This window comes from Salminus brasiliensis, chromosome 6 (assembly GCF_030463535.1).
Source record: "Salminus brasiliensis chromosome 6, fSalBra1.hap2, whole genome shotgun sequence".
NCBI lineage: Eukaryota > Metazoa > Chordata > Actinopteri > Characiformes > Bryconidae > Salminus > Salminus brasiliensis.
This window is the reverse complement of record NC_132883.1, coordinates 41,416,501-41,436,522: the sequence shown is the minus strand read 5'-3', so window position 1 is coordinate 41,436,522 and position 20,022 is coordinate 41,416,501. Positions and strand designations below refer to the sequence as shown.

The 20,022-nt window shown below is 41.3% G+C and overlaps 1 protein-coding gene across 2 annotated transcripts in view; it reads right to left on the bottom strand.

Annotated features, from left to right (window-relative positions):
- The window catches only part of LOC140557716 (dynamin-1-like protein), a 28,899-nt gene that overhangs the window by 7,518 nt on the left and 1,359 nt on the right, over positions 1-20,022 (bottom strand). For both annotated transcript variants that reach the window (XM_072682438.1, XM_072682437.1), the window contains exons 3-17: positions 18,657-18,798; positions 18,214-18,252; positions 17,021-17,067; positions 16,788-16,856; positions 16,555-16,641; positions 15,438-15,600; positions 13,720-13,840; positions 8,871-9,209; positions 7,027-7,147; positions 6,576-6,731; positions 2,825-2,914; positions 2,636-2,734; positions 2,096-2,209; positions 1,400-1,509; positions 692-851 (exon numbers count right to left, since the gene is read on the bottom strand). In XM_072682438.1, coding sequence (XP_072538539.1) covers positions 692-851; positions 1,400-1,509; positions 2,096-2,209; positions 2,636-2,734; positions 2,825-2,914; positions 6,576-6,731; positions 7,027-7,147; positions 8,871-9,209; positions 13,720-13,840; positions 15,438-15,600; positions 16,555-16,641; positions 16,788-16,856; positions 17,021-17,067; positions 18,214-18,252; positions 18,657-18,798 — 1,857 coding nt within the window. The remainder of the gene's footprint in view (positions 1-691; positions 852-1,399; positions 1,510-2,095; positions 2,210-2,635; positions 2,735-2,824; positions 2,915-6,575; positions 6,732-7,026; positions 7,148-8,870; positions 9,210-13,719; positions 13,841-15,437; positions 15,601-16,554; positions 16,642-16,787; positions 16,857-17,020; positions 17,068-18,213; positions 18,253-18,656; positions 18,799-20,022) is intronic.

The window sequence follows — 20,022 nt, the reverse complement described above, 5'->3', positions numbered from 1 at the left end:
TGTGATGGGGACCTTCAGCTTGTGCCTGTAAAGTTTAGGATCAACATCCTGCTGTAGAAGCGAATTTCTTTTCTTCTTCATGTGTTTTTACACATTTTTTGAATTTGCTGGAATGTATTGAATCTCTACCAGTGACATGTTCCCTGTGCCACGGAGTGCAACAGTCTAAAGCAAGTTCAAAGCATGACGGAAAGCAGTTCTCTGTAAAGGTTTTCAAGACCTCAACTTGACCTCTACCTTCCCTGATGACTGCCATTTCTTAATCACATTGTGAACTGAGGAAACGGCTACCTGCTATCTTCTCAAAGTCTTCTCCTGCTTTGTGGGCATCAATTATTTTAATTTTTAGCATGCTAGGCAGCTGCTTAGCACTCAGCTGAGTCAGACTGTTTCTAAAGCTTTGAAAATTTGCATCACCTGGCCTTTCTTAACGAAGACTGTAAACAAGGCACAGTCCTAACAAGCTAATTAAGGTCTGAGACCTTGGTAGAAATTATCTGAGAGCTCAAATCTCTTGGGATGCCCAAACTTGTGCACAGTGCTTCAAGGTTATTTTTCGATGCATTTTATAATTACTAATATATTGCAGATGTAAATACTATGGCTAATGCGAGTCAAAAGGTGTGATTCGAGTGAGTTGAGGTGTTTAATGCCTTTTTTTTTTAATGAAAAACACTGATTCCAAACTCACCACCAGCATCTGGGACACCTCTGTTCGTTGCTGTGCCGTGTCCTGAGACTCAATGAGGAGCTCCTGCAGCAGAGGCTGCTTATAGAGCTGCCCCACCAGCTCGCTCTGCAGCCGCTCCTTCACAAAGTTCACCAAGAAGTGCATCACTGTTTTGGGCACGCTGCAGGGAAAAAAAGGGAAGACGCAGAGGGAGGGGGAAAAACATGGGGTAAAGAGAGCAGTATTGGCAGGAGGGTGGAAAGGGGCAGGATGGGATGCCTTCTAGTTATTTTATGCAGCTCAGTTCAATGAACCGCTCATTTCTCTAAAGAGTAAGAATAATGTAATTCAACTTTACAAGACAGTGAATGCACTGTAAGAGGATTTTAAAAGATTCTGCCCTTTTTAAACTGAAAATTCAGCATTTCTTTGTTTCACCAGAGTCCGATAATCCACTGGAGTCTTTCATGCTTCATGCTGAGGTTCTTTTATAAAGTCACGAGGACAGCTCATGTCAAAATTGTACTTTTTTTTGTATTCATTTTCTGATTCATTTTCCCTTTACTTTACTTTGCAATACATTTGCATGCACTACATTTCATACTATTGTTTTTACTACAATGGCAAATTGAGCAAATAATAACAGTAATATTGAGCTGGAGTGTCCATACTTTTGCATAAGACTGTCTATAGCTTTAATTCCAATAGTGCTGCTACTGCGCTTCTCACCTGTCCTGGATGTTCTTGCGTACAATGAGGAAGTAGCATTTGATGAGGCGCTGGATGACTTCGCAGTCCCGCTGCTCTCGAGTGCTCAGCTTTCTGGAAATCGGCACAGCCTAACGAGCCCAAAAGCAAATTCATCGATCACAAAGTATCAATAAGCAACAACCTAATGAGGGATATACTCAGATATCTGACCCAGTTTCTAACAGAATACTTTATAGCCACAAGTCCATTCACAGGGCAATCTTATTGAACAACCCCATAACATATCTACTGAGACATTCTGCTTCTGGGACAGTTCCACTGTAGACTGCTTCTAAGCTGGAACTACAGTTGCAAGGAAAAAAACAACAACTAAGGGATCCCTTTGGAGTTACCTGGATTTCTACACTGATTGCTGATAAAATGTGATCTGTCTTTTTAGGTAATCTGGCTCTGCGTGCCTGTGTGCAACTGGTAAAGCACCTCTGAAACCCGCACTTCCAATCACTTACTTTTTCTAGCCTGCAGTGTAAATGTTTACTCAATGTGCTCAATAAAAGACATGAACAGTACAACTGTGTGTGTGTCATTCATTTAGTTAATTGGTGAGTTATATAAGCAATAAATTTGATCAATTAGTTTAGATTTTATTAGTAATTCATGCAGAAATCCAGGTAATTCCAAAGGATTCACTTACTTTCTCTTACAGGTTCTTACCGTGTCCAACAAGTTAATTGTTTTGGAGGGGCTTCCAAAGCCTGGCACCTGGCCTTTGTCCTCTGAGGGTATCTTCTCATTCTTCCATCTCTTCCCTCCATCCAGGGACTCAGTCTAAGAAGACAAACGAGAGAGATATATATCTGCACCTGTACGTACACATACTCTATATAGACAAAAGTATTGGGACACCTACTACTAGATTTTTTTTCTGTCATGCAAAAATCTTGTATCTATAAAATGGTATAAAACTTTACAGGCAAAGGAAAAACACTTCTTAACTTTCAATGGAAGTCAATGTAAAAAAATGTATTCCAAACATTTTTTACTGGTCCATTTATCTTGACACTCTGCCAAAAGTTGTGAAAAACAAATAGATATGCAGTACTATTCAGAATCATTGGTAAAAAATGTGGGGAAATTTAGTTTTTGGAGTAAAATGAACATTTTCGCAGAATCGTTGAGATAATGAACAACAAAGGCAATTTTACAAAGCTTTTATTGCTCATATTGATATTGTATGCTTTCATATATGAATACCTGCTGACTGTTGACTGAAGCCGACACTTGTGCAGCGTCAGTGAAGTCTGGGTGTTTAGTGTTGATGTAGGCCAGTTCTATCGCCACCAGATTATGGACCTAAAACAGAACACACAAAGCCACCCAGTTAGCTGAGCAGACGACCGGCGTGGTGATCCAGTACGTTTGTATGGGAATCCAGTTTCTTACCATTTCGTTGGTGATTGGAAGACGTTTTCTGAGTAGGGTGGTCACCACCTCCACGATCGAGTCATGCAGTTTTGGAAACCGCAAGAGTTCCTGTGAATGTGTACACACACACACACACACACACACACACACACACACACACACACACACACACACACACACACGAGTGTAAGATCACAGAGTCAACACATATAGCTAATATGTAGCTCCTTTTACACACAAAAAGATGGATTAGGTGCAAATAAGTCAATTATTTAATGTGTGCGAGTGACTCTACATTTTTATCCTCTCAGTACATTCTGAGTAATGAGAGAGAGCCTTTATCAGCCATCTGCACACCTGTACTCACACAGTCCCAGTCTGGAATATTGACACTGAGTCTGAATGGAAAGCAGCGAATAAAAGAGTGATACTGTGTGACGAATGTAAACAGAGCAGGCAAGAGGAAAGGACAGATAAGGCAAACGATGAAGAGCTGAATTTTAATGAAATGTTACCCCATGTCAATTGTGTGTGAGAGTGTGTGTGTGTGTGTGTACGAATACAAGGAATGTGAACTTGAGCTGCATAAACTAGCAGGAATTCAACTTAACATTTTCCAATCTGTACAGTACAAAATGAAAGAATTCAAGTAGTAGTTTACATTTAAATTACAACAATAATAATATGTATATGTACTTAATTTATAATAAAATCATTATATAATTAATTACTTAATTAAATGATAATCCATATTCTGTGTTATTATTATGCTTGTATTTCATTATCCAATGTTTAATGCTTGCATTTTTCAAAGCAATAGGACTGAATGTGGCGCAAAACGCAGTGGAGCTCACTGTACTCCACCTGTAGATTTCTGATCTTACCAAAACTGCTGCTTTTTTGGGACTCTCTGGGACACACTGAAATCTAGTTCATCTAGTAGGGATGCACCGATACCACTTTTTCCTTTCTGATACCGATACCAGATTTTCAAGTATCTGCCGATACAGAGTACCGATCCCGTTTCTAACTCTGACTTAAATGCTCGATAGACGGCTATAAATCCTGATAATCCCTAAAAAGAACAGCACATACTGTTCGAGTAACTGCACATTTGGGGCAGTGGTGGCTCAGCGGTTAGAGCCACCGCTGTTCGATTCCCGGGCTTGGCAAGCTGCCACTGTTGGGCCCTTGAGCAAGGCCCTTTACCCTCTCTGCTCCCCGGGCGCTGGAGTTGGCTGCCCACCGCTCTGGGTGTGTGTGTACTCACTGCCCCTAGTTCACTAGCGTGTGTGTGTGTGTGTGTGTGTGTGTGTTCACTACCACAGATGGGTTAAATGCGGAGGACACATTTCGCTGTACAGTGTACACTGTACAGTGACAAATATGTGCACCTTTACCTTTACCTTTGAAAGGTTTCAGAGAAAAGACACAATAAAAATGCAGTAAGTAGAGAAGCATAATCTTGCTAAACAGCTAAACGTAATCTGGACAAACAGCTTTTTATAAAAAGATACTAAACTTCAGTATGTGGCCTTAATAACTATTAATAACTAATTATGACTTGCTGTTTACTGGTTGTTTACTTGTTGTATGCAAACCAAAATTTTCTATGTTAAAAAAGTACGGCGTCAATAAGCTTTGTGGTATCTGTGCTCTCTATTGCCGATAACGATACTGTGTGCAAGTGCCTGTATCCGCAGCGATACCGATACAGTATCGGTATCAGTGCTACACTACCTTCTACCATCAGACTTCAACCACAATGAGTTATTTTGATGAGTTCTCAGGAAAAGGCTTCAATTCCACTTTATATGTGGCCTGGATAAACACGGTTACAGTGTGAAATCAGTCCACTCGTTCTGCAGAAGAGGGGGGGGTGTGTTTCAAACACTAGTCATGTTCGTCTGGTGAAGCAAACAAGCAGAAAAAGACAAGCCGAAGTGGGATTTCTTCGCTCTAAATCAAGCATTCTTCCACGGCGTGTAGAAAAAGACAACCAATTATGCACCTTCTATTCAATTTCACAGTGAAATCATGCCAGAATCTGACAGGACTGCATTGCTGAAATGGAGACTAATTAGAGAAAGACTTTAAGAGACATGGTGAATCCTACTGATGTACAACGTACAAAGTACAATGAAGACAGAAGCACAGGGGACATTATTTTTACTTGTCAAACGAGGCACACACTTAACGCGTTACTACTGATACACTGCAGCACAAAACCCAACCAAAAGCACACTGTTTCAAATGTTAATAATTCTGATCATTGTATCTGATCGCAGTTTATCTGCAAGCACAACATCGGTCACTGATGATTTTGTCTGCTTGTCATAATATCATAATAATGAAAATCTCAAAATAAATATCATGCATTATACAAATGTCTTATGTGTGTGTGTGTGTGTGTGTATTACTTGCATTGTTCAATTGTTCCATATCATGATTACTATATAATGTGTAATGAATCACAAAAATCAGGTGTTTTGAGTCACAGATCGGATCATTTTTCAGAACAGCAAAAAGAAAAAGGGAGACAAATGTGAGAGCAATTTCACTTTCAGTTTGAAAGTACTTTGCTTTACTGTTTCGTTTTTGTATTACTGGCTTCTACTGCGACACAGTCCATTTGTTTGTATTAGTGATTTATTTTGGCACTGTCTTTGTGTTATATTTTTGGCTTTTGTTTTTACAAAGACTGTTCATTTGTATTAGGGACTTATTTTGAGAAGGTCTGTTCAACTGGCTCTTATTTTGACACTGTTTTACTGGCTCTTATTTTGACACTGTTTGTATTAGTGAGTCATTTTGACACAGCTTCTTTGTTCGTTTGTATTACTGAGTCTTATTTTGACACAGTCTGCTCATTTGTATTAGTGACTTTGTGACCTTCACACAATGTTTTCAACAATATGAAACCAATGGCTGCAGATACATATATCAAATGAACAGGTTGTGTAGGGTAGTGGATAACAACACTGCTTTAGAGCAGGGCAGGATAGGAAAACAATATACAACACGATATTTAAAGACATTTTCTACAATATACAATATTTCACAATATTTAGTCATGTAGACAAAATGCATCAACCGGAAACTGCTATCCAAATACTCTCCCATACTGACAACTGTCATTTTTACTCAAAATGTGCTTCACTCCATTGAATTAAACAAGACTGATTACACTCTTTGTAATGAAATGTTGTCCACAATACGGAAACAAAAAAATCCACAATACAATAAATAGTCATTTTGCAAAGCTCTAGTTTTCCATTCAGTTTCCCAGCCAGGCAAACACACTACACCAATAAGAGTCCTTGTGCAAGACTCCTAACACTAAGTTCTCCAACCTGTGTAACATGATTCAAGTGTAAGATGCTCTGGATAAGAGCATCAGCCAAAGGCTGTACATGTAAATGTAACTGAACTCAGTATGCTACTCCTGTGCAGTTTCACAGCTTTAGATATTAGAATTCTTAACAGAGCCGTAGATGATTAATCAGACAACAGGGGAAAACTGCATAACCTAAAATCCAGAATGCCTCCTGCATAAACAGTGAACGAATCTTCAGATAACCCCCCCCTCCAAATAATAATTTCTGTAATAAATATCGTATAAATATAAAATATTTAATAACTTACAACCTTGGAATATTGGATGGCTATCTAAAAATCTCTGTGTCTAGAAGTCTACACTGTACAAGTAATTACTGTATTAATTACTGCATTATTAATATGATAAGCAGTAGATGAGAGGAGGGGTTACCTGCGTACTGTAAGATGAGCAGTGCTGGATGATCCTCTGCAGCTCCTCGTGCACGAGCTCCACGCAGCGCAGGCTGGGCTCCTCCAGTCTTTTAATCTGCCTCTTCACCAGCAGCTCAAAGCTCACCTCAGGAACAAACAGGGCTGGCCGCGGACCCTACGGTGGGAGAGATACGTTACCCACAATGCACCTGCCATTTCAAGTGCACTCATTCAACTGCATTTAGTTTCGTTGCAGAACTGAGAAAAAGCACCCTGTCTACGGTATTCCAGGGGGTTAACACACCATGCTTAAGACATTCATTCACCTAAACATGGAAACATTATCATATAATATATATAAATAATATAATAAAGGTATGGTACTTTGTCTTGGGAGGGGCCAAAAAGGTCCAGAAATGGCTGAGCAAAACAAACAAAATGATCAGCAACGCAAACAGACACATTCTTACTGTGGCGTTCCGGATGGCAGTGAGAATGTCCAGCTCGGTGAGCCCCCCTAGAGGGTCGATGGACTGCAGGGTTCGCCCGAACGTCTCATGGAATATGTAGCAGATACGAGCACCACCACACCTGTACAACACCAGCACACACACACACACACCAAAAAACAACAACAGCATGATCAGCATCTCCGCGGGCAAAGCGCTTAGCTTGATTGTGTCAACAGGCAGCACTTAACAGCAGTCATACACCATGCTAATCAATAGCCAGTGACACCAGTCAGGGAAGGAAACATAATTGGGGCCCTCGGTGTACTGAGAGAAAGTAAAGAGGCTTGGGGCTCTAGCTAATTACCTGCCTGCCGTTTCCACACAGCTACACACAGCAAACGTGTACCGTTCAATATCCATCAAACGCTTAGCAAAGATGAAGAAGACAGAACGAGATGTTCTAGTTATGTTCTGGGAGGATAAAAGAATGCTTAATGCTGTTTAGACAGGGATATGTCTGGAGCTGAGGAGGCATAGAGATGTTTGAAGCATCTCATTGACGGAAAACTGAATATTTGCCGGGAGATTATTATATCATTTTTTATTTTTATATATATCATTTTTAATAATTATGTAATCTGTCAAAATGACGGACAGCTTTCAGATTTTTCCAACACTGAGGGTGATCTGCTGTCAATTTAAGTAATTCACACCCCTGTCCAGTAGGTGGCGAGTGTGTGTATAAATCAGCTACTGTCTAGTCTTGGCTTTGACATGCGTTGACATGTGTCCAAAGGTTTGTAGACACCTGCTCCTCTAGAGTTGTTTTCCCTGTGCTGCAGTAACAGCCTCTACCCTTCTGCAAAGGCCTTTCATCAGATTTGGGAACACTGCTGTGACGATTTGATGGTATTCCACCATCAGAGTTTTAGGGAGGCCAGGTTCTGATAAAGGATGATTAGTTAAAGATCAAAATGCCACTCAAACCTATACCAGAGGTGTAGCCAGAGAGCTGCAGCCCTCTAGAGAAGTCAGTTCCTACAGCCCAGTGCTCCCAGTGCTGCAGGGCATTATACCCCTCTATCTACTGGATGGCACTGGGCATTGTGGCTAGAGCGTGGTTGCTCTAGAGTGTCCTGGAGAACAGTGTCTCTAAAGTTGCTGCACCAGGCTCAGCGCAGAAAAAACTGCATTTGCATTGGCATCGTTGCTGCGCCGTTAGCATTGCTACTGTGGTGCCAGCTGGCATTACCCAGCATTGATAGGGCGGCATTAGCATCACTGTTGTGGCTATCACGCAATTAGCATCGCTACCAAACCACCCACCGACCTCGTTAGCATCGTTATCACAGCGTTAGCATCACTACCACGACTGTCTTGTCCAGCATCGCTACTGCAGCATTAGCATCGCAAGCACGATGTTAGCATTGTTACTATGTCAGCCAATGACCTCACCCAGCATCGCAACCGTGGCTTCACAAGCCATGCTCATGAGGTCCTGGGCCCTTCACATTTGGAAAGTAGTATATACATGGTCGACATCTTAAGGCTCTGAGGAAAAGGCTTGAGTCCTTTAACAGGCAGGGTCTCATGAAATGCTACATGGAACATAATAGAGGTCATTTTTTGCCAAATAACCTTTTTCACAATAAAGAGGAGAGATTTTGGTCCCAAACTCCCCATTGTTGAAATGCCACTGACGATTCTATACAGCCAACAGTGGCCTGGAAAAATTGGGCTTGCCCCTTTTTCTTGTTTTCACAACCACTGAACCTCAACCTTCAATTTCGTGATCTCTGCATCACCAAAACACCTTCAAGCATCATTTGATATTTAGAAGCCCGTAATTTTGAAGCACTCACAGTTCAGTGGTCTGGATGTGCCTGGCCGTGCCCTCTATGGTGTTGCAGTAGTCGCTGGCAAACTTGGTGACGATCTGCAGCAGGGTGGCGCTGTGGTCCTCCACAGGCTGCCCGTAGCTGCTGAGACGAGTTTGGTACTGGGCACTAAGCACCGTCACGCGGGTCTTGAGCTCGGGGAGGCAGTCACGGATGTGGTGCATCAGCAGGCGGCTCAGGGTGCGGGCCAGGTAGCGCGAGCCACAGCGAGAGGCCAGGGATGGGTAGTGGCGCTGCAGGAAGGCCTGTTCATCACGGCAAGAGTCCTCCACGGTCTTCTGGGTGTTCAGGTCGTGCTGGCTCCTGAGATGGAGAAAGGAGAGGTCAAGAGAGATTGGTGCTACACTGCCCAAAGTGTGCTAAACACTGGTATGATGAGGTTCAACAGCAGTTTTGGATGTGTTTGAAGGAATTCATGTCATGGACAACACAATTACCAGATTTATACCATAAAAAACATGTGTGACTGTTATAGGAGGTGTGCGGACAGCAGTGAAAGATGCTGACAAAGCAGTGTGAGATCATGAAGACCAGAAGAGGACCTACACAATTCTAATACACTTTTGTTTCAGCAATTATTAAAAAAAAACAACAACACATGAATATTCCCTTTTGACTGGCAGAGTATTTGTGCTCTATAACGGCAAAAAGTGCTTATCCCACTGCAGTGATAACAGTCCATTGAAATCAACGTGTTGTATACGGTGACAATTTTTCGGTATCATGATATAATATTTCAGGCCATTTCGCCTAAGCCTACTTAACCGTGACACAAACACTGAAGCTTGATCTCTTAAATGCAGAGGTACTGGATAAAAGGTGTAGACAAATATTCATATTGCTGATACTAGAACTCGAATCAGCAAGGCAAAGGCAGTTTCCATCAAATGAAGAACGAACGTCTGGTCCACAAATCAAGATCAGGATTTTAAATAGAATCATGAAGCCAGTCTTACTTTACGGAGCCATGAAAGGAATCCACACCTGCCTTAGAAGAATCCTTCTTATTAGCGAACAAGCTAGACACCAGCGGAAGAGAATCTCCAAAGATGCTGGCGATGGACAGGCCAAGCCGATATGCAGCACCATGTGGTGGGAAAGGAAGAGGGGTTACACAAAAAAAAAAAAAAAAAAAAAGAATACATGACACCATGACCTGGAGGAAGACGTGAAAAAGGAAAGGCCACACCTGGGGACAGTTGGAAACAAATGGCTCAGGACCGGGATAGCTGACCGGGATAGCTGGAGAGCATTTGATGGCAACCTATGCCCCAGGCGGGGCCACAGGCACTGAAGATGATTTTCTTTCAATCACTCACTTACTATAAGTACAGTTGGAGCCAAGAAATGTTGGAGCTCAATTCAATGTTCAAAGTTCAATCATCAGACACATGATTTCACCCCAAGACTGCAGTTAGTTTGTCTTTGTTTTGCAGTTGGCAGTTCAGTTTTCTTTCCTGGAATAAAAGAAAAAACTGAACTTTTCCAAGATTTCCTATCTATTTCAAAGAACCTATTTTTAGATCAATAAAACCATAGTGCCCTCCAAGAGGACTGAAAAGAAAACCTCTAAAGCTGCTAAACCAGACCTTCCTGTGTTGTTTGATTGAGAAATCTCTGCACTGCCTTCAAAGCAGGACGTGAAAAACTCCCCTGTGTATTCTCCTAGAAACTGCAAAAGCCAAGAATCATTTGATGTCATGTTATCATGACCCCAAAAATGCAGATATTGGATTATGAATTTACTGCAATATTCACATCCTGTTTTCATCCAAACTTACTGTAAGTGTAGTCTGAACCAAGAAATTCTGACACAGGCTGAAGCTGAAGCTTAAAAGTCATGCTGCTTTGCCATCAGTAGCCGGAGCCTGAGTGGGCACAGCTGACCAGGCTCTCGTTGGATGGGTAGATGCTGCTCTTTCTCTAAATCACAGTTAGTGTAATGTTGGCCAGCACTGGTGTTTGTAAGCTGATGTATCAGAGCTGGGGATCCGGCATTTTCCTCAGAGTGATGCTGCATCGGCAGCAGTTCGGAAAGAAGCTATGACTGACTTCACACGCATCAGAGGAAGCATGCACCTCTGTCTTCACCCTCTTAATGTTGGGAAAATTTTGCAAGTGACAGGGGAAGCCCTAAAGAGTGGCTCTTCTAAATTGGGTAGGAATACAAATATATATATATATATATATATATATATATATATATATATATGTGTGTGTGTGTGTGTGTGTGTGTGTGTGTGTATATGTGTGTGTGTATATACACAGAGTCTCAGACACACTTTTTCATTTTGCCCAAAAGTGTTATTTTGTCCTTATGTGACAGATTGTATTTCCTATCTATTTGGAAGAAGAGCAAAAGGGGAACATATTTTTAGATCAATCAAACTACAGAGCCTTCAAGAGGTCTGAAAAAAGGTAACAGAACACTGTGTTCAGAAAAACCTTCTGCACCAGCTCACGCCTCCAAAGCAGGATGTGACAAAACGCTCCTGTGCTTTCTACTGGAAACCGCAAAAGCCAAGAATCATCACCTGATCTCAGGTTATGACTCTAAAGTAGAAATATTGGTATTGGTTTATGAATTTACTGCAATACGCACATCGTGTTTTCTTCAAACCAAAAATTCCTGACACAAGCTAAAGCTGATTCTCAGACCCATGATTTCATATGCAACTCAATTTTGCCTGAATGTTTTGTCAGTTTATGGCAGCTTGTTTTTTTTATTTTCCAGAAAAACAAACAGAACTGCACAGTGATTTCCCATCTATTTTAAAGAAGAGCAAAAGGGGAGCATATTTTTAGATCAATACAACTACAGTGCATTCCAAGCGCTTTCCAGGAGGACAGAAAGAAGATAACAGAACACTGCCGACTACCGGAAAAGAAAAGCTATTAAAGCTGCTGAAACAGGGCTTGTTGAGATGTTTGCTAGAAAAATCTCTGCGCCAGCTTACGCCTCCTAAGCAGGATGTGAAGAACGCCCCTGTGCATTCTTCTGGAAACTGCAAAAGCCAAGAAGCTTCTTTTGCCGTCATGTTATCATGTGTTACTTTAGAAAGGAAAAAAAGAAAGACTTTCCAAGTGGCTTGAGGGTTAGAGTGGCACAATGGCCCGCTCATTAAAACGCAAACCTCTAAGCGCAAAGACTGCAAAGCCTTTGCTTTCAAATCCTGGGAAGGACAAGGAGTCAAGTAGCAACTGAGAAAGAGAGAAAGAAAAAGAGAGAGAGACAGAGAATAAGAGAGAGTTAGAGTGAGAAGGGGGATTGCCTGTGGCTAACAGCGATTATGTTAGCAGTATGAATTGTCATTGGAGGGAGGGTGTTTTCCGTGCTGCTAAATTGGGCCTGTTCTCCTTTAGGACCCTAGAGGGACCATGTAAAAGCCGCTGCAGCAGGGAAAGGAAAAGGAAAAAAAAAAAAAAAAAAGCAAGCCCCCGCTGCTTATCTCAAACACACCACTCCATTGGTGGATATCAGTGGTAGACGCTTTGCCCTGTGGGCCATGGACTTGAACTAGAGCGAGGAGGACAGCTGGAAAAATACACCTCAGCAAGGGCATGGGATTTGAAGAAGTGAAGAGAGAGAAAATTCTGGGTACCAAGACACTAATGTTGCCGAGGCCCATCCTAAATATTGATTGCCAGTCTCTGAATGGCTGCAATAATTCAGAACATTGATTAAATGCTTCATTATCGAGATGCACGTTGATATTTCGCAGCTACAAATCCAAAATGGATTTTTCTCTAATAACATGCTGCACAGCTATAACCAGTGAAACTCATTTGTACTTATAAAAGGAGGACAACTCTGAAATTTCTAGAACGTATTTACGGGGAACAAAAGCAGGGAGTGAAGGAAGTTTTAGTAGGCAACTTTTCTACCTCTGCAAAGCACCTCAACTCTTAAACATCTATTTTTGCCATTTTTCACTTTTTGACGTCATCTAAAATCTGACAGTTGTTCCGAATTAGGGCTGCACAGTATATCCGTTCAGCATTGTTATCGCATAGTGTACATGTGCACTAGTCATATCACAGGACATGCAATGTCAATTTTTTTTTTACTTTTACTGCTCTTACAGGCAAAAGAAATGCATACTGTTCTCATTCTCCTTGATATATCTACCAGAGGCAGATTATACCTGCTTGTTTTTTTTTTACTCCAATATTGGATACACAGTGAATAATTAATGTTATGACTTTTGTTTTGAATTATCGGATCACCGACATCTGGTAAAATCTGGTGCAATTAAAAATTGCAATTTTTTAAATCACAATATATAGCAGAACAAAAAATAATTATGCAATTTCATTTGTTACAATACCCTACAGCCCTAGACCAGGATTTCATGATAAATGGACCAATAGAAATGCTCCAAAATGTATGTATTTATATTATATATTTTCAAACTTCCATAAAAAGTTTTCCTTCCCTTGTAAAGCTGTCATTTTGGAGATTTTGGAGGTTTTTGTGTGCAAGCAACAATATCATATAATCATATATGAATGAACATATTATATAAATAACACTAATAATGCTGGGGGGCTTTATACCCTTCTAGCCCATTCCTGGCATTAGGCAATAGGTTCATGTTTATTTGCTCCAGAGAGTCCTATTCAATTGGCAGTACTTCTCTATAGACAAGGGACTAGACAAGCTGGGTGTGTGTATTTGCACATCTGTGGGTGCATTCATTAAAAGGAGTGTCCACAAACATAAGGACACACACATATATAATCACACACTCTGGTCATTTCTACCAGTGAACATATTCCAAAGATATCGTCTATGCATTCATTATGGACTCACCTGTTGACCACTCCAATGATGCCCAGCCTGACCGGGATGACCCTGCCCAGCAGAACCTCCAGTGCATCAGTTCCAGCATCCATCAGGTCTAACTTGCTCACGACCAAGAGAGTCCGTCGACCTAACCACACAAACACACACAATCACAGAATTGGATGTGAAAAGCTGTGGAAACTACATCGATTTAAAAAATGTTTTAATTGATTAAAATTTATTCAAACAATATTTAAATGATTCTCATTTTTTGGCCCAAAAAGAAAAAAAGGTTATTTTGAGTAGAGAATCAATAACACTGAGTAAATATCACTAAATAACACTGTACTGAAAAGGTGAAATTGACCAACTGACAGACTGATCACAAGCTCAGTCATACTGTGCCCCCCAATGTGGTATTAGACCCATAACCTCAAGGACAGCATTTTCTGCTGTCTGTCATTATTTATTTGTAAGCCCTACCTGAGTGTGAGGTTGAGGAATGAGCAACCACCTCACTTTTCTATTGAATTGAGCATACAGTGCCATCTACTGTCTCGGGCGATGTTTGTGCATGTGGGTTTAAAAAATATCCCAATACCCCAATACTGGACTCTGTAAAACCCACCAAGATGCTTTTGTCAAAATATTAAAAAACTAAATCGCTGTGAGATACATTGAAGTATCACGATATTATGTTTTGCAGCACTGTTTTGATTCTCAAAATTACTAATTCTCTGTAAAGACTGGTGGCACAGGTGATTTATTACATTTTTAAACCCCCAACTGCTACACGCACTATATGTCCAAATGTTTGTGGACACCCCTTCTAATGAATGCATTCAGCGACTTTGAGTTGCACCCATTGCTGACACAGATGTGCGAATGCACACACACACACACACACAGCTTGTCTAGTCCCTAAAGAGAAGTACTGCCAATAGAATAAGACTCTCTGGAGCAGATAAACGTGAATCTATTGGCACCACGCTGCCTAATAGTGCCAGGCGTGGGCTAGAGGGGTATAAAGCCCCCCAGCATTGAGCTGTGGAGCAGTGAAACTGTGTTCTCTGGAATGATAGATGGTGCTCCATCCAGTACTGTTGGGGAGTTAAGGAATGAGGTGGGGTGGTGATCATCATCATGACCTGACCTAACTAACACTGTTGTCGCTGAATGCCATCAAACACTCAGAGCAAAATCTAGTAGAAAGCCTTCTTCCCTGGACAGTATAGACAGTTACTCCGACAAAAGCAGGATAAACTCTTTTTAATACCCTTGATTTCAGAAGAAACGCTGCTCTGACTGCAGTAAAAGTCAAGTTTACTGATTTTATGACTATGATGGTCAGTTTTGCTAAAATTACAGTATATTATAACTATATTGCCAGGTTCTTGCCAATGCACAGCCAATGTAAGATTTATGTAACAGCTACATGAAACAGTGGCGCACATTGAAAATATCACATTTGTGAAAATGTACTTCAGCACAGGCAGATGACTGGCCGGGGGCCAGCCTGCCAAAGTGAAAAACTCCAGAGAACCTTCTCTGCTCTGCCACAGACTACAGACAGGGGAAACATGAAGCTGTAGAAGCTGTACAGGCCATGTGTGCAGTAGAAGAACAAGGCCTACATCAAAAAGCCCAACACAGACAGAATAATAGACTCCCGGAGGCTGAGGCTGAGGCATCTGCCATCTGCCCCCGCAGAGGGAGACAGGAGATCTGCCTAAAACCATCCTCACCATCTGGGTCCACTTCACGGGCCAGTTTGAGAGCGTCGGACGTGGCCAGGTCCGAGTTAGCCGGGGACACGCACAGGATGAGGGAGTTTGGGTTGGAGATGAAGGACAGAATCATCTCTTGAACCTGAGTCTCAATGTCCTCCGGCTGGTCACCAACTGGAACCTGAGGAGTAAATAATGGATCGTGTTTGACTCAATATTTGGCATTTTTGGTCCAGATAATGCACACCAGTCTTTAAAAGTGACATAGAATGCGTTTATTAAGTATGTTTAGTTGGTTTTAATGTATAAGTAATACATATGTGACTTTGGTTGGGGTGAAATATGCTCAGACACAATGTTACAAGCCTGTTTACCACCCTGTTATTTTACCTTTGAATAAAACTCACTGATGTTCAATTTACAGAGGCTTCGTGAACCATTCAATCATAGCAAAACGTATCTGAGGCCTCGGTAGGCCTCCATAAATTGAAAATCAGTGCGTTTTATTCAAAGATAAAATAACAGGATGGTGAACAGGGCCTCTGCATTTAAACAGGGGCCTGGTTTGCATTTAAAGATTTGTCTTTCTCGAGTCTTACTTGTTAAAAAAAAAAAAAAAAAAAAAAAAAACGGACACTGGCACAGGAAAAGCTGCGGTCACAAGGTCTGGTTCCTGTAGCATCCCGTATTCCCATAACTAGCTGTCTAGAGTCTGAGGGTGATGAGACGCTCTCCAGTATCAACAACACCATATTCTCCTCACAATTTACCCTTTTTAATTCTTTGAGTAGGGTTTTCTCTAGTGGGCGGGGTCTATGTAAATGATGGGGGTGTAACTAGAACAAGTCAAGACTGTAACAGTTGTGGGGTTTTGGAGTTGGCTCAGTTTTGCTTCTGCAGGATTTTCTTTTGAAAGAGGAACAACAGTGTTTGAGGTTCGCGGTTTGCCGCTTCATGTACCGAACTCTCGTAATTCACCAACGGCAAGATGAATACGGTTTGAAATTTTAGGGCAACGTGAAACACATCACATCACTGACACATTAAGATGTTTCACAAGGCAGATCTCGAATACATTATGTAGAATATAATCCATATCATGACGCCATGCAAATCATCAGGAATGAAAGGGTACCTTTGTGATTCCAGGCAGGTCGACCAAGGTGAGGTTCAGAACATTAGGAGAGTAAATCTTCAGATGTATGGGTTCTGGACTGATACCCTACACAAGAGCAGAAGATATTAAGACACAAAAGAATTGATCGAGAGGCAGAAGGCAATAAATAGAAGTGACAGCAGGCCCTGAAATGATCCCATCCTGTTTGTGTGTGGGGGGTGGGGGGGTGGGGGGACATCTTGCCTCAGTACCTTGTTGTTGGTGATGCGATCAGTCTCCTCTTCGATTTCCTTGCGGATTTCTGAGAAATCTGTGAAAATCTGTCAACAAAAATCACAAAATCAATCAACAAAATAGAGCTCCTCTGCAGGCGGCTGGATGATGGGTGTACTTTAACCAGCTGACCTCAACAAAAACACTGTGTACTTGCAATTTCCAAGCATGAACAAAAAATGATCTAGTGAGCAATACAGTGTTTACATACCTGGGTTTTGCAGTGAAGGAAGGTTCCCCATTCTTCTGCTTTGATTCCTTTTAGACAGAACAGAAAATGCAACACTTATGAGAGAAATCTGTGGTTATTAAGAGCTTTCGTGAAGCAGCCTTGAGCTCATAATATACTGGCAAAACTATTCGCCCAAAACCTGACTTTAAATGTCAGTTATCTCAACTCTCATTTTAGTTGTATTTAGTATGAATATGAAACATGCAATGAGTGTAATAAAAATGTCATTTTCTACATTTTAAAGCTCATTTTAACCAATAATATAGTTTCAAATGTAAGTTATAGGATAAATCAAAATAAAGACTCCAAAGAAAAGGTGAAAGTATGCAAAAAGAAAGTGTTCAAACTAGAGGTCTGCAACATGCCCAAGCCCAAGTGGGCAAGAAAACATCAGGTGTGGGTCAAGTTTAAGCTGATTTTGAGAAATATTTGGACTCTCTCAGGATTCCCAGGACATTTTCCTGGGACATGACTTTCATGCATGACAATATAACATACACACAGTCATATCAGCATATTATGAGTAGTAGGTATGTGATTTTGGCTCATTATCTCAGCTCCACCATTCAGGAGAACTTTGCAATTCTACAGTTCCAGACTGTAGTCCATCTATTTCTCTACATACCTTCTTCTGGTGTGGTGGGTCTTTTTTCTTTTTTTTAATTATAGTACCTACCTACCTACCACTCACCCACCCACCCACTCACCCACTCACCCACTCACCCACTCACCCACTCACCCACCCACTCACCCACTCACCCACTCACCCACTCACCCACTCACCCACTTTGTCTGATGGAGCATAGACGGTGCTGCATTACAAACGTCAATAAAAAAGGGCATCAGTGTCTACAATATACACTCCTAATGCCTCAATAGCTCAGCTCTTCCAGGATCTCTCATTTTCCAGAAGTTTCCATGACTAGATAAATAGTCTCAGATTTCCAGAATGTGTGGGAACCCTGTCTCTGTCTCTCTCACAATGTTTAAGCCTATATCTGCTTTCAGAGTGCAGCCAAATTCACTGTTAACACTCAGGCCTGAATAAGTCTCAGAATTTTAGACTCGCAGGTAGGGGCTTCGCTTTTAAGCCCATGCAGACCACTAGTTCAAACAGAAAGAAACGGGATGAGCTCATGCAGATTTAAGAGTTTGTTTGTTCACACAGAGACCTGGATAGCTGCTCTTAGAGTTTGCTTTGGTTCCATTTCCTGTGAAACAGTGAAAAGGTAGAAAAATGGGCAATCTGGAGGATGTCAGCAGAAAGCAGAAAAGACAGGCCAAACCGTGTTTATCAAAGCTTATTCTGATCACAGAGAGAAAAGGTTTAGACATTAGAGAAAGTAGAAGATGCAACAGACAGCAGGTATTAATACTGAACACTATATTATTACATGAATTATTAATACTATAAGCTTATCAATACAATAAGCCACAAGAGGCCTTGTGCCCCATGTGGCTTATTGCTTTCTTAAAATGAATAAATAATTTTTTTTTAATAGTACTTTTTTTTACAATAAACAATTCCTCTGCCGGGAAGAGACATTATTAGTATTACATGCACAGAGACATGAATAAAGAGTGTCCTATAGATATCTGTGTTGCTGGTAGTTACCATGCTCCTGTTTCCGCCTCTCCTCCAGTGAAGGGACGTTCACCAGTTGTAACACTAGAGGGCGACGTGTGACTATTCCTGAACCTCGAGGCAAAAAGTCCCGTCCAACCAAACTCTCCAATACTGAACTCTTTCCACTGCTCTGTAGATTGAATCATACACACATTGGAATACATTTTTCTACCAATCAATCTAACAAATTATTAAATGATCAAAAGGAAGAGGGCTGTAGTTATTAAAAAAATAATGCAGGCTGTCCCTTAAACCTGGGCTGTCAAATGATTAAATTATGTTGTTCACAATACATTTTATTATATTTTATTCAAGCTTCGAAATTTGTCTGAAAGACTAAACTGACAGACAGGGACCGCCGGTGTGTTTAATGGCTTGTGAATGAAAATTGCTTCGTTTCCAGGCTTTATTTGCATCTAGAAGTCAGGGCAGATTCTTCACCACCAACTACTGACAGAACTCTCCACAGGACACTACAGACCATAAGGAGAGGAGTGGTACACAAGAGGCCTTTACTCACTTCTGCTCAAGAATGAGGAGAATGAGAAGAATTTCCGGCAGGCTGGGATTTCTGCCACTGCTGGTAGACCTGTATAACCGTATGCTTCCATACACCAGATTCAGCTGCTACCTTCACACTATAGCCGTTGGCACGCCCAAATGCAATCAATCCTTTTAGCCAATCATTAACAGCGAACAAGACATTCACTGCACTGCACCACCACCACCACCACCACTTCGCACACCCTGCAGGTATATAGCCCAATCATTCTTGTTCAGCGCCATCTGCAAGAGCCTGAAGTTACTACACCCTAAACACAAGGTGACTCATTTTCTGTCCGTCCGGGGACCTATTGAGATATTATCTATTTATCACTACTTAAAATGTCTACAATTAAAATCAGGTGCAGCACACCAACTGCATATGATCAGAACATGGTTAGTCTGTCCTGCAGAATCCTCTCTCATTTAACCTCAGATGTTTAGTCTGGTTTGCTCTTGATTGTTAAAGTAAGTGGTGAAGAAGATCACCATGGCCAGATCCAGAGAGCTCCCTGAGGCCTTCAGAAAGAAGGCTGTAGATGCAGAGGAGTCTGGGAAGGGGGTTAAAACGATCTTAGAACAATGTAAAAAAAAATAAATAAATAAATAAACAGCTATAATACTGTGCTGCTAAATCATTTACAAATAAAACAACTGTCAACATGGCCTGATCAGCCCATCCTAGCAAGAGCAGACCTCAGGACATTCTCAATTTGTGAAAGTGCTCCATCATCCAAACTGTCCACCACCACTGCCCGCCACAATGGCATGAACAAACCAGAGCTTTGCGGATGCACGGATATTGCTCTGC